Source organism: Temnothorax longispinosus, unplaced genomic scaffold, assembly GCF_030848805.1.
Source record: "Temnothorax longispinosus isolate EJ_2023e unplaced genomic scaffold, Tlon_JGU_v1 HiC_scaffold_59, whole genome shotgun sequence".
Taxonomy (NCBI): domain Eukaryota; kingdom Metazoa; phylum Arthropoda; class Insecta; order Hymenoptera; family Formicidae; genus Temnothorax; species Temnothorax longispinosus.
In genome coordinates, this window is record NW_027270440.1 from 1 (window position 1) to 16,463 (window position 16,463).

Here is a 16,463-nt window from a genome sequence, read left to right on the forward strand (position 1 = left end):
AAACTAAGCAGATAATATTATGTTGTTTATAAGCATTAGTATACCTGCAGTTTGGTGAGGAATGCTTTTATAGAATTTGTTGGTCCGCTCACAATAAAATTAGAAGAACTATTGTAACAAGCTATATCGATATCTGAAGGACATATGACTTTTAAGGTTTTATAATCGAGATTAATTTCAGCCATAGAACCGTTAATTATTTTCGACTCATGAAGTGCTAAACCGATGAAATATGCCAACAGAATCGTTTCTTCGGCCGTTAAACACCCATCGGCATATCCACAAATTAGTTCACCAATGGTATGACCGATTATAAAATCGGAGACGATACCAATAGATGTTAAAAGATCGACCAATCCAATCTGTAATATATATAAAAGAAATACTTTATGGTTAAACCAAATGGAAATACCATTTGGTTTAAATAAAGATTAGAATTATAAGTAAATATTTAATTGTCTTTGATATATGATATATATACGTATAAAATACATTTATAAGGTTAAAAAGAAAAATTTTTTCTTACTTGTAGTCCAACGAGACCCAATAATAAATTAATGATATTATCAAAAATATTTTTATTATCATTTGTTAAAATATCTGTAAGTAATATTCCGTAAGTTCTTAGGACAATATCACATTTCTGGATTGCCTTGGCAAACACTGGGAATTTCATTAGAGTGCGACCTATTAAAATTTTAAAAAAGTTTTTAAATTTTAATATACAGATATGTATATCAAATTATTTGCGTATTTACACACGCAAACACATACACACACGCTATTTAGTATTGAATGTATGCAAGAAAAGAATCTAGCTGTTCGCCATATTGTAATATTTATTCTGATAGAATATTTTGTTAGAATTCAATTTTACTTAAATTCTAAAATTTTATAAATTAAATTTATAAGTTAGATTTTATAAATTAAATTCCTAATAAATAGGGAGTAACAAATAGAACGTTTGTGCAGTATTATGGAGTTGAAAACATATTAAGAATATATTAAGATTATATGATTATAGTGTTTTCTGAATAATTGTGAAAGATTATTGATTATTCTTATATGCTATATGTATAATGTATATTCTTAAGAATTGTTAAAATTTGTATATTTGAAGTATTTTACAATAATATATTTACTTACTCATTCCAAACCATTGAGATCCTAGTCCAGAAAATATAAAACAAATCGGTCTTTTCGTATATGGAGTATGTTCTACTTTAATAATTGCATTATGAGATATTTTAGACTCAGTTATCATGTACCCTCTGTAAAGGTGACCTTCTATATTATCATTATGAATATGATGTAATAAGGATATAAATTCTGGATCTGTTAATTGATTCCGCACCTGCATTTAGTAACAATAATATTTATTTTATCCTTCTTGAAATAATTTTACATAAAAGAAAAGATAATACTAATTAATTTTGCAAAAAATGTTTTGCTAATAATATATTAAACAAAACACATTGACTTTTCTTTTTTGTGCAGATTTAAAATATAGTAATTTAAAAAATGTATACTTTATTATATATGCGAAATTATTTTTTTAGAGACTTTTTGTAAATATACTATATTTAAATTTATTTTATGTTTGTTATATTTATATGGTAATAGAAAAGTAAATGTCATAAAAAGACATTGCTGAAATAAATAAAGTAAGCCGCGTTACAATATTATTTGCTTACGTAATCAAAAATGATTTTAACTGCTTCCTCCGTACGACCAGATACAGCTACAACCCTAGGTAAGTCATCATTCGAAGCTCCATTGTTGATTTTTTGTTTAGGATTTGATTTTAATAATATGTGGCTATTAGCCCCTCCAAACCCAAAAGAATTGATACCTACATAACCACCCTCCCATTCTGTTGGTTCAGTGACGATCTTTATTCTTCCTTCGATAATAGCAGTTAACTCTTTTCGCGGACGTTTCAAGTGTATAGTAGGTGTAATTATACCAGTTTCCATCGCTAATAATACCTTTAAGAAATCACATCTTTTTATTAGCAGTAATTATAGTTGTTGGCGGAGGAGGAACAGGACATGAGATCAATGATAAGCAGGTTAGAGGGATATCTAGACAGGAAAGGTTTAACACTGAGTATAGAGAAGACAAAGATAATGCGGTTTAGAAAGGGAGGAGGAAGGAAGAAGAAGTATGACTGGAGATGGAAGGGAAAGAAGTTAAAGGAGGTCAAAGAGTTCAAATATCTGGGGTATACGTTGAAGGAGAATAGAGGACAGGAGGTGCATATTAGAGAGAGAAGAAGGAAGGCAGCAAGAGTAATGAGAGAAGTGTGGGGGATAGGGAAAAGGATGTGGAAAAAAGACTGCAAAAGAAGGATCTCTGGCTATATGACACCCTGATATGGACGGTGATGGGATACGAAGCAGAAATATAGGGATAGAGGGAAAGGAGGGAAATAGAAGGTATTCATGAGAGATATCTCAGATGGGTACTTGGACTAAACTGGAGGACGCCAGGATATATGGTTAGAGATGAATTAGAAAGGGAAAAGATGAGAGCTAGAGCAAGTAAGAGAGCATGGAAGTTTGAAAGAAAACTGGAAGAAGGTAAAGGAGGAGAAATAGCGAGAAAGTGTTTGGAAGAAATGAAAGAGAGATGGAAGAGGGGAAGAATAATAGGAAGATGGGAGCAGGAGAGATAGGACTATCTGGAAGAGATCGGGGTAGAAGTGGAAAGGGAAGAGGAGTTAGAAGAGGAGGTATTGGAGAAGAAGGAGAAATGGAAGGAGAAACAAGAAAGGATGGAAAAGATCATAGAATTGAAGTACAATAGGTAGTATAAGAGTATAAGGAAGAACGGGATTCCGGATTATCTAAAGAAGGGATGGGAGGAAGCAAGATGGAGCAGGGTTGCAAGAATTAGACTTGATAACGAAGTGAGGGAGGGACTATACTGGGGAAATGAGGAGAATAAAAAATGCAGGATATGTGGGAGGGAAGAGGAGACATGGGAGCATATATGGGAGCAATGTACGAGATGGGAGCGGTGGGAATAAGAGGGATGGCAAGATGTGGTGGGGAGATTACTGGGAGAAAAGGGAGAAGGAGAAGAATGGATGAAAGCAATAGAAGAAATGAGACGAGATAAAGGAGGGAGGAGAATAGGAAAGGAAGAGGGAGGATCCAACTATTACGAAAGAGGACCGAGGAGGACGAGACAGCGAAAAGAATTGAAAAGGAATATGTCTATAAAAATTATATGTAACATAATGTATGTAAATCATAAGCTATTGTAAATTGGATGTACAGGGTTGGGTACGCCCTACAAAACGCCCTTTTAGATCCCTTGGGGTAATAAAGTATCATTTCTATCTATCTATCTATCTATTTTATATAAATGTATTATATACATATGTATTATAGTTGTAACAATATAAAAAAATATAAATTGCTATAATCACATTTTAAGCAAAGTCAGTGTTAAATCATTTTATTACAAATGTACCTTTGCGATTTGACAAAGGCCACTGGCGGGTTCGGAATGTCCAATATTCGATTTTACAGAGCCCATCAATAAAGGAGTGTTTCTTTTAGCGCATAAAATCTGGTCAATAGACATAACTTCTACGGGATCACCGGCAAGAGTACCAGTTGCATGAGCCTCCATGTAAGATAACTCATTAGGTGAGATCCCACATTCCTTATAAAATTCGTCCAACAATATTTTTTGCTTTTCGACCGATGGAAAGGTAATACCTTCTTCTTTAAAACCATCGCAATTTATTTTACCGTGTACGAGGGTCGCATATATTCTTCTTGCATTTTTTGCCTTTTGCAGATATACTACTGCGACCGTATCGCTACGCATATATCCGGTGCCTTCCTCGTCAAAGGGTTTACAGTAACCATTAGAAGACAAAACCCCTGAGAAAAATAAATTGATACTAATAAACAAATTTCTTTGATATTATTACAAAACGCAGAAATACAGGATAAACACTGGCAAAATAAATGTTATAAGTAAAATAAATTTTATTTTATTTTAATAAAAAACGCGAATATAAATATGTATATTTTAGTAAGTATTGAAGACATACATTGAAATTTTAATATTATCAATTATTTCGATTTTACACTATTAATTAAAACAAAAATGCAAATAATTTTATTTTGACAATGTGTTTTCCTTATTTATGCTTTCTCTAATATTTCATTTTTAATTAATACTGTTTTGCTTATTAAATATCAAATTTCTTCAAAGATGCACAAAAATGCACAAAAATAATGTTAGTTGTAGAGTTTAGAAGTAGATACAAAAACAATAGAATTAAATATATATAAGCAATGTAGAAGAAACTGCCATTTATGGTCCAAGCTAGATCTGGGTGGCCTAATAATATTTCTGTGTGTATTTATAATATATATTTTCAACTTATAATTAGTAAACTGCTTATTAGCATCAAAGTAAAATTGATATCAATTTATGAGGGAGGGGGATATTAATATTCCAATGGAAGCTGTATTCTATCTAAGTCCAAAAAAAGATTGGCGCGCAGTTTACTAACAATAAGTTGGAAATATATGTATAAATACACAGAAATATTATTAGGCTAAAAAAATAAACAATAAATTTATTTTGTCTGGAATGTGAACATTGATCGCACTTTCCTAATAGCAATTTCGGTTTTAATTTTAATACTATTTATCTTATTATCTGTGGACTCTACGATTAGATTGTGGAGCAAAACTTTAGTAAAATAATCTTCCAGCTGTTGGTACATATATAAAATTAGTCTATGACGTATACTTGTGAGATATATACTATATTTTTCACCATCCCTGGCGGAAAAAATTTCTATGAATAACTACAAAATTTAACTAGAAATAGAAATTTGTACATTTTTGTTGGAATATTTAATTTTTTGTAGAAATAGTTATTTTTTTGTAGAAATATCTACGAAATAGTACCACAAATTACAATGTTCTCAAATCAAGAAATTATTGCAAGTAGTATTTTATGAAAAACTCCAATTTTATAAAAATAGTACAAAGATCTACAAATTTTAAAAATTTAAGAAAAAACAAAATCTTAAAAAATTAAAACATCTGCTTACTTGTAGAATACTACAATTATTTATAAATAACTATAGAAATCTACCACAATTTACGTATCGTAAAACTATGCAACTTAGAATCTAATTCAGTTTTTAGTTTCTCATAAAATACTACAACTGCGTACAAATACTAACAAATACCGATTTGTTTGTACAGCTAAAAAATTTATTACAATTATGGCTAATTAAAATTTGTCATTTTTAGTTAAATGTTACAAGTTTTTACACAAATCTTCCAAAATTCATCTATTATTAATAACTTCTTAATTCGCAGAAGTCAAAATACTTATGTTTTTATTTTCGTATAGTCTGTTGTAAAGACCAATAGAAAAATACATAAATGTACAATTTTTTACCTATATAAATTTCTGATTCGTGAATGATTGTAATTTTGCATACAATACTACAAGGTTCTACAGAAAACGACACATACAAAAAACGACACAATTCTTAAGCTTTTTACAACTCGTGAATTCATTAAAATTTACATAAATTTGCTTTTTTTACATGTTTATAAGATACTACAATTTTACATGGAAATTAACAGACCTTCAACCAAACCTTCAACCTTTCCATGGAAAGTAAAAATTAATATGTCAATTAAAAAAATTAAGTATCTTATGCAAAATTAGAAAAAAAAGAAAACTTAAAATAATTTATGAGCGATGAGAGAAGTGCCGTTTTCGGTCGAAGCGGATCTTGATGCTTAATAATATTTCACAATATCAATTATTATTAAATACATGTTTCAGTTTTGCTTTCTCATAGAGGAAGCTTTGTGATGGTGAAAAAAAAATTTTTCGAGATTTTGATGGAAATAGGTTTAGAATATTCTAAAATGTCGAAAAATCGTATTAGTAAAAAATGTCCGGAAGTATGTATATATGTGTGTGTGTGTGTGTGTGTGTGTGTGTGTGTGTGTGTGTGTGTGTGTGTGTGTGTGTGTGTGTGTGTGTGTGTGTGTGTGTACAATTTTTGTAGACTTCTACAATTTTTTAGATACCGGGTTGAAATTTTTCACACAAATAGAGTATCATAGAAAGTATGTTCTCCTCAAATTTTATTAAAATCGGTTGACCGGTATAGATTTTATTGGATTTTTTTTTTTTTTTTTTTTTTTTTTAGAAAAGTGTGTTTTATCCTATAGCTTTCTCAATATTTGAGATAACGATCTATATCTAATTCTATTAAATTTTTCAGTTTTTTCTACCTCTATTTCATATATAATTAATTAAGATTTGGTTAATTAGTTCTGGAGTTACAGACGTTTGAAATTTCGGAGATTTTGATCGCGTATAAAGCTAAGTCTAATCAACCAAATTTAAAAGAATTATATATGAAATAGGGGTAGAAAAAACTGAAAAATATAATAAAATTAGAAATAGATCGATATCTCCAAATTTGCGGAAGTTAAAGCTTCCTCTATGAGGAAGCCAAGTGCAAATTTCTAATTTGCACAATTTTTTATTTCTTAAAAATGTTAACCATAAAATCGCTCATATTACATATTTTGTAGTTTGTAGATACAGAAAGAATTTCTTAAGAACAACTTTGTATAATAATTCGATTTATTTTAAATTGGCACTGCGTGCCAATATGGACTTTGTCGGACTTAAAACGCAATTGTGTAAACTGAAACTAAAATAATATATTTTATATTAATTTGATATTGTCAAGTAAAATAATATACTATTAGAAGAATATTTTTATAACAGTTATACAAATTTATATGGATAGATCCATTATAGAGTATATATTCATATATGATTATCTTTAATCTTATAAATATACTTTTACATGATCACACATGATAATATACTAGTATATAAAACCATATATGACTATATAAAGTTATATTTAAAGAGATTTAGCCATATAATATTGTTTAAGATTATATTTCCATTTCTTATATGACCATATATAATTATATATTTACTAATATGAACAAATAAGAAGTATTTTTTCCCGAGTATACAATCATATATGCTTATATATGGCCATATAATATTGTTTAAGATTATATTTTTCATTTCTTATATGATCATATATAATCATGTATCTACTAATATAAACTAATATAAACTAATATAAATAAATAAGAGATTTTTTCCCGGGTTATGCGGTTTTAGACATGTGTGTATGTGGTGCTGGGTAAGGTTTTTTTTTATAATGACTCGCTTTTTATTTTACAGATAAGTTAGAATAAAGAAGTTTATTTCTTTTTGTAATCGCGCGGCGCGACGTTGGCCCAATAGGTCTATTTTGTAGTATAATAATAATTTACCCGACATTAAGAAAAAATTATATTTGTATATCCGATTCGAAATTTTATTACTTTTTTTAAACTGAATGTGTTTTGCAATGCAAAACATTTTGCAGCTGAAAAAATATCTAATAAGGGAGATTCATTTCATGATTGTTGTAATCATGGTGCGGTATATTTGGAATCTTTACCTCAACCTCCACAATTTCTTTGTAATTTATTTAATGGTAGTCATGCAAAATCCAATAATTTTTTCAAATATATTTGCAGTTATAATAGTTTATTTTTATTTGCGTCATTTAATGCTAATTTAGTTAATTTTCAAAATAGACGATCAGGTCCATATTGTTTCAAAATACAAGGACAAATTTATTATCAAATAAATACAGCATTATATGCTGCCCACAATGAAAATCCGACTTACGGTCAGCTTTTTATTATAGATTCTAATGAAGCAATAAATTATCGTTTTAATGAAAATTCAAATTTAGATTTTAAAATTATACAAAATCTTGAACATATAATACGAGAATTTAATATATTTGCTCAATCTTATCAAATAATGGGTGAAGAATTAGAAAATCAACAACAATTAGAAATAGAATCTGGAGAATTGTTGCCAGAATTACAATTATTATTTACATTAAGACCAGGTATGGATCGACCCACGATATAATGCTCAAAGAACTAATGAAGTTGCTGCTGTTTTTCGGACGACTGCTGATGGAGAAATTCCAGAATCATACGTAACAATACGTAATAGAAATGACAAAACTTTACAAAACGTTAGTACCATAGATCCAAATGTTGAACCATGGATATATTCATTATTTTATCTATATGGTACTCAAGGATGGCATTGTAATTTAACAAAGTTAAATAGTAATAAACGAATAACTAGAGGCCAGTATATTAAATATCGAATGGCTATTCGTGATGAATTCAACGTCTTCTTATTAGGGCGTCGTCTATTTCAACAGTGGCTTGTAGACAATTATGTAAAAATTGAAAAGGACAGAATAAATTATTGTAGAAATCATCAAAAAGAATTACGTACTAAAACATATCAAGGTTTAAAAGATTATTTACAAACTACAGCAAATAATTTAAATGGACGCATTGGAAAGATGATTATACTTCCATCCACATTTATTGGACCACCGCGTAATATGTTACAAAATTATCAAGATTCAATGGCAATAGTTAGTAAATTTGGTAAACCAGATCTTTTTATTACAATGACTTGCAATCCAAAATGGCGTAAAATTGAAGAAAATCTTTTACCTGGTCAACAAGCTTCTGACGTGTTTTTAATATTAAAAAGAATTATTTAATTGATTTAATTGTTAAACAAAAATTTTTTGGAGAAATAGCAGCCTTTGTATATGTCATTGAATTTCAAAAACGTGGTTTGCCACATGTTCATATGTTAGTTACTTTAAAATACGATTTTAAAATCACAACTCCACAAATTGTTGACAAATATATTTCTGCTGAAATTCCTGATCCTTGTGACACTCGTACTTTACATGATATAGTAATGAAACATATGATTCATGGACCTTGTGGTGATTGTTGTTTGGTAGATGGAAAGTGTTCGAAACATTATCCTCAACCATATCTTGAAGAAACCAGAATGGATGAAGATGCTTATCCTTATTATCGTCGACGAAATAATAGTAGAAATTTTGAACGCCCTGGTGGATATATAGTTGATAATCGTTATGTAGTTCCGTATTGTCCTACTTTATCGATCATTTTTAATTGTCACATAAATGTTGAGGTAGTTTCAAGTATTAAATCGGTTAAATATCTGTATAAGTATATTTACAAAGGACATGATGTTGCTGCTATAACAATTGAGCCAATAACAGAAAATGTAATTATTGATCATGATGAGATACATGATTTTATAGAAACTCGTTATGTTGGACCTGTAGAAGCCAGTTGGCGTATTTTTGAAAAGAAGCTACAAGATAAAAGCTATACTATTGTACGTTTGCCTGTGCATCTTCCTAATGAACAAAATGTTATAATCGAAAATAAAGCCATTAAAGAAGCAATGACTTCTGCTTTAAATCAAGTTACAATGTTAATTGATTATTTCTCATTAAATTCTCGTGATGAAGAAGCAAGACAGTATTTATATGTAGAAATTCCACGCTATTATACGTTTAAGAAAGAGAAAATTAATGGAAGAAATCTATCACGTTGGGTTAAACGCAAAAGTCATTATAATTGTATAGGACGAATGTATTCCGTTAGTCCAACACAAACTGAATTATATCATTTACGACTATTATTATTCACTGTAAAAGGAGCTACGAGTTTCGATAATTTAAAAACTGTAAATGGAGAAGTTTGTCAATCATTTTCAGCGGCATGTCTGGCTTTAGGTTTGATTGAAGATGATGATGAATGGAGACGAGCTATGAATGAAGCTGTTGGATGGATGATGCCAAGACAACTTCGTAGATTATTTGTACGTATATTATTACATTGTCAACCGTTGCATCCTGAAGAGCTTTGGGAAAATTTTAAAGTAGCGATGTCAGAAGACTATGTGCGACACTTTGGATTGTTACAAGGACAACAGAAAGCTTATGCACAAATTGGTACCATGCTTTCTGCTGAGGGTAAAACTTTCGCAGATTTTCCACAAATGGAACAATTGACAGAAAATTATGAAGACGAAGATTATACAACACTTGAGCAAGCTATGGAAGTTGGTATCAGACAATATGAACAGTTTGATGACAAGCAAAAAGAAATAGTAGATCTTATATTTAAAAAATTAGATAATAATAATCACAATAGCAATTGTTTTTATATCGATGGTCCAGGTGGTTCAGGTAAAACGTTTACATACACAACTATCTATCATTTAGCTAAAATTCGTAAGAAACATGTATGTACAATGGCTTTTACGGGCATTGCAGCGACGTTATTGCCAGCAGGAAAAACGGTTCATAAGACATTTGGATTGCCGGTTCCATTATTTGCTGATTCATCATCCAGCATTAAAATTCAATCAAAAGAAGCTCAATATTTGAAAAAAACAGATATTTTTATTTGGGATGAAGCGCCAATGGCACCACGATATGCTCTAGAGATTATGGATCGAACGTTGCATGACATTATGAATAATGATTTACCTTTCGGTGGAAAAATTATTGTATTAGGTGGTGATTTTAGACAGCTTCTCCCTATTAAGATACATAATGGTACTCGAAATGAAATCGTGAATCTTTCGATCAAGTTTAGTTCTACTTGGAGACATTTTATAAGTTTCTCTTTAACGGAAAACATGCGAGTTCTTCCAGAGGAAACTGAATTTGCAAAATTTCTATTAGATATGGGAGATGGCATATTAAATGATTCTAATGATATAATATACAACTTCCGGATTATTGTATTACACCAATTAACGCCGATATTGTAGAAGATATATATGGTGATCTAATACGAAATAAAGAATTTAATAAAATGTCAAAGTGTGCAATACTTTCTGCAAGAAATGTCGATGTAGATGAAATTAATAAACGAGTTGTCGAATTATTAGATACATTTGAAGAACGAATTTATACAAGTACAGATAGTACTGAAAACTGTGGTGATAATGGTGACATTGGTGAAGTTTTACTACCAGAATATTTAAATACTTTGTCTCCATCATCTCTTCCTCCTTGTGAATTACGTTTAAGACCGAATTGTGTCATTATGTTAATTAGAAACCTCAGTATCAATGAAGGTCTTTGCAATGGCACTAGATTAATGATTATAGAACTTGCTGATCACTTATTGAAATGTAAAATTTTAACGGGTGATGAAGTAGGAGATATTGTTTTCTTAAATCGTATAACTTTGTATTGCGAAAATGTATATCCTTTCATTTTTAAAAAAAGACAATTTCCGATAAAATTAGCTTTTGCTATGACAATTAACAAGTGACAGGGACAAACATTTGACAGAGTAGGAATAGATCTTCGTAAAGATGTTTTTAATCATGGACAACCTTATGTTGCCTTTTCACGAGTACGTTCTTGGGAAGCATTAAAAATTTATCTTGGCAGTCAGCGAAATAATAAACAAGTTAAAAACTACGTATATAAAGAAATATATGTATAATTTTTCTCCTCTTAAATTTTTATATAAAAGTAGTTTTTGACATATATAATTATGTGCGTATATCATTAAAAATGTACAGTTAAAGAATAAATGGCGCGCGTATATATATTTAAGCTATAATGTAGTAGTATTGTATTTATTTTATGTTTAAGCGCGTGTAGTATTGTAGTATTTTGTGATATATATAATGAAAAAGCTAAATGGCGCGCGCGTAGCGCGCGCTTGTATTGTTCTAGTATATATAAAAAACTAACAATTATTTTTGAAATTATTATTTTATATTGTATAACAGATCACGATATATCTTTTATTCGGAACTACTTTCTTGTTTGTTATAAAATTAAAAGTGTAAGATATGAATTGTCTACTATAAAAAATCATCTTTACATATTTTCATAACATTTATTCTCTATGAATTATATAAAAATGTAATAAAATTGTGCAAATTAGAAATTTACACTTGGCTTCCTCATAGAGGAAGCTTTAACTTCCGCAAATTTGGAGATATCGATCTATTTCTAATTTTATTATATTTTTCAGTCTTTTCTACCCCTATTTCATATATAATTCTTTTAAATTCGGTTGATTAGACTTAGCTTTATACGCGATCAAAATCTCCGAAATTTCAAACGTCTGTAACTCCAGAACTAATTAACCAAATCTTAATTAATTATATATGAAATAAGGGTAGAAAAAAACTGAAAAATTTAATAGAATTAGATATAGATCGCTATCTCAAATATTGAGAAAGCTATAAAATAAAATACACTTTTCTAAAAAAAAATTCCAATAAAATCTATACCAGTCAACCGATTTTAATAAAATTTGAGGAGAACATACTTTCTATGATACTTTATTTGCGTGAAAAATTTCAACCCGGTATCTAAAAAATTGTAAAAGTAGATGCGTGTACAAAAATCTGTACATACACACACACATAAATACATACTTTCGAACATTTTTTACTAATACGATTTTTCGACATTTTAGAACATTCTAAACCTATTTCCATCAAAATCTCGAAAAATTTTATTTTCACCATCACAAAGCTTCCTCTATGAGGAAGCAAAATCTGAAATTTTGCGTAAAAATGAAAATAAATGAGATAGATAAGTACTTAAATATATCAATATTTCTTATGATCCAACATACAATATACAAATATAAAATATAATAAGATATAATAAATACATACCTAGATGGTAAAATTGAAATTGTATATGAGGATGTAGGCATAGATTAGCGGAAGCGATAATGGCCGCGTCGCACTCTCCGGACCGAATCAGCTCGTAAGCTTTCACTATAGCAACGTTACTTGAACTACATGCAGTATCAATGTTATGCGATTGTCCAGTAACGCCGAGCCAATAAGAAATTTGGTTTGCCACGAAAGAAATGTTGTTTCCAATCATAGATAATCTAGCAAGCTAATCACAGTACATGGTTTTGAATGTATTTAAAATATTAAAATGTATAAATAATAAGTTATAAGTTAAATATTTATTTTTTAAATTATTTAAAAATATTGTATAATATTTCTGTACTTTACATAGTAAAAGGGGACAGATTTCTGTGCTTGCAATAAGAATTTTACATATGGTTATTACTTTCTTAAATAAATTTCTATTAATTATGCTGTACATATTAATTAAATATATCACACCTCAGGTTTACTAGAAAAATACGATTGAGTCTCAGATGTAGAAAGTGCTGTAAAAACACTCGTTCTTGTTCCTCGTAATTCTTTTGGGTTCACACCCGCATCGATAATTGCTTCGTAAGTATGTTCAAATAACATTCTAGACATAGGCTCCATTATATGAGCTTCCGTAGCGGGTATATTAAAAAATTCTGAATCAAATTTCTCGATATTGTTGACTTGACCGATTCGATGAGGCATGTTATAATAAGCTATATAAGAAATAAATATATTAACAAGTAACAAGAAAAAGGAGGTCATAAAAGTGTTTGAATTAATGATGTTGATGAAATTGGCATATCATTTTTCAGCAAATGAAAAATAAAAAAGAGTTCTTGTCGCATGCAATCGAGTTCTATAGTTCCTGATACTTTTTAGTAATAATTCTGGTGATTTTACTCAAAAAACAGTCAATCGAAAAAATGATCTGCTAACTTCCCGTAGCAGATCATTTTCTAGCAGATCAAAAATAAAAGAGAATTCTTCTCGCATACAGTCAAATTTTATAGTTTCTAATACTTTTTAACAATAATTCTGATCATTTTGCCAAAAAAAGTCCATTGAAAAAATTATCTGCTATAGTTTTCCGTAGCATAGAGTGAGATGCAGACGAAATCTCGGAGTTCCGGTTTATATAAAACATTTTTCGAATAGTTCTGAACATACTGAAGCATTTTCTAAAGAGTTCCCGACACTAGCAATGTTGTAGTCGCAGTTACGGTTTATTTAAAATATTTTTCGAATAGTTCTGAGCATACTGAAGCATTTTCTAAAGAGTTCCCGACACTAGCAATATTGTATGATTTTTTAAATAAATTTATATTGTTCGAGCGCCGCGTACTTGAAGAGAATACAATGATGTACTATACGAAATGTCGCAATTCCGGTTTATTTAAAATATTTTTTGGCTTTCGGGTGGTATTAATTTATTAAAAAATCATACAACATTGCTAATGTCGGGAACTCTCTAGAAAATACTTTTGTATGCTCAGAACTATCCAAAAAATATTTTACATAAACCGGAATTCCAAGATTTCGTCGGCATCTCACTCTATGCTACGGAAAACTAGCAGATAATTTTTTCAATAGACTTTTTTTGGCAAAATTACCAGAACTATTACTAAAAAGTATATCAGGAACTATAGAACTCGACTGCATGCGACAAGAACTTCCTTTTATTTTTTATCTGCTGGAAAATAATATGCCAACTTCACAGACACGAATTAATGAAATGTAATTTGTAATTTTCAACATAAATTACGCAAGGATTATTTTCTTATATACATATATATATATATATATATATATATATATATATATATATATATATATATATATATATATATGTATATAAGATACAAAAATTTTTAAAAACAATGTCAGAATCGAATAAACTGTGTGTTACACTATATATATATATGAATTAAATATTGCAAATCTTTAATTATAATTATTATAAAATACGAATTTTTTTAAATTTTAAAAATATATATAGCTTAATATTAATAGAAAAATTTATTACAATTATTCCAGCGTCTATGATCGCTTGAACCAAGATCCACTTTGTTAAAAAGATTTTCTTGAAACTCTTTTAAATTGTCGCTATTAGGAAATCGGCCAGCAATGCCGGAGATAACAATTTCTTCTTCAGCATCGATGCTGTTATACGAGTTAGGTCGATTCATAGTATCTATTTTCAAAATAGACAAATTCTACAACAAAATGCTATTATTTATTTTTTGAGAAAACAGATATAAATGTAAAATAAAGAAAATAATCAAATACAATTTAAAATTATATATACGTACCAATAGGAAGTGGAAGTACCGTGGCAATTGAAACATTCAAGAATGAAGTCAAAACGCAACTAAGTCACGTATCTCCAATCCTCTCTATTTATTACATTTCCTGTACATACATATTAATGTAGCAGCCGATCGAAATTTCTAACATTTCAACATTGATGCATTCATTATACATGTTTACCATACAATCATGGAAATTACTGAGACAGACACAATGCTGAATATGTATATAATAATAGAATAAATTTAGAAACAGTATACCAAGAAATTACTGTTTATTAAGCTGATTTAAGTTTAGAACGTCCCTAAAAGAATCTTTTTTTAATTCTTGCATTTCTCCTTTGACACAGAGAAACTTCTGCCAAGTCGCATCTGCGTGAGCGCACTACGGGTGCGCGGCTCACTGATGTATGTCCGGCTAAAAGGCAGTACTGATTGAATTGACTTTACTCAATAATTACTGTTTTATTAAGCATTATAGTAAAAAAATAGCTCAGGACTTTTCAATTCAATTTTTGATAAAGAATATAGCGCTATGTAGTTTAAGCGATCTTTATATAAGAAACACCCTCTATAATAAAAGTGTTTTTATTTTTTTCTACATTGAATATTAAGGGAGATTTTTTAAGTACATATGTCGAAATTGTAATTTGGATTTAAAAGATGTCATCAACGTTGTGGTCTTGGTGTCCCCTTATGAATTGACAATTAAATACTTGTATACCCCTATACATATCCTCCTTTATACTCTTACTTATCTTTACACACGCCATTTACCTGACCATCTCCCGGCACTACAAGTAACGCATTAGTTCCCAACTCTGCTTATTAGTTATTAAAGGTTGAGATAACGTTAACTTACGCACTGTTAACGGCGTTGTACTCTCAAACCAATCTTTTTACTTGTTACTTGTTATTTTCATTATCAAGAGTTCTTAATTACTTATTCATTTATTTTAATACGAATATATTATTATTATTATTGTGCACCGTCTACTGTACATGCAGTCTTGTACTGACCGAACACGCTGGAATATCCTTGTTCAGATTTTTTTACAAGAGGAAAAATTATTTTTTATATTATATATTTATATGTATATAGTAATAAGGAATAATGAAAAATCAAATTTTATTTAAATCCATATAATTCATGCGTGATGGAAAAATGTGCTGATTTAACCTTCGGTGGTCATACCTCTTTTTTGAACATTTCTTAAAGGATTTTTTTTTTAACATAATGCCACTCAAAAAATTAATTTTTTATAATGAGAATACATTTTACAATGTTTAAATTTAATTCTAGAATTTTTTGCTATCTACTTAAACCGTTAGTTTTTAAACAGCATGCAGCTATTTGAAAATTGGTTAGGGTCACTGTGACTTCGTGTGACCACCGAAGATTAATCACATGGTTTAATCTACTTTGTGTAATGTCGTCACGCATTTACGCATTCATAAATATAAATAGTATCAACAAAA

General features: G+C 29.4%; 1 protein-coding gene across 1 annotated transcript; it reads right to left on the reverse strand.

The window, feature by feature from the left end:
• Positions 1-6: 6 nt before the first annotated feature.
• LOC139824820 (fatty acid synthase-like) lies at positions 7-14,885 on the reverse strand. The gene is made up of 8 exons (XM_071797368.1): positions 14,702-14,885; positions 13,144-13,391; positions 12,676-12,907; positions 3,481-3,899; positions 1,695-1,988; positions 1,147-1,354; positions 527-687; positions 7-362 (listed from the first exon to the last, which is right to left on the reverse strand). Exons 1-8 carry the CDS (start codon positions 14,862-14,864, stop codon positions 36-38), a joined length of 2,052 nt encoding a protein of 683 aa, XP_071653469.1. The 5' UTR covers positions 14,865-14,885; the 3' UTR covers positions 7-35.
• Between the last annotated feature and the right edge of the window lie 1,578 nt (positions 14,886-16,463).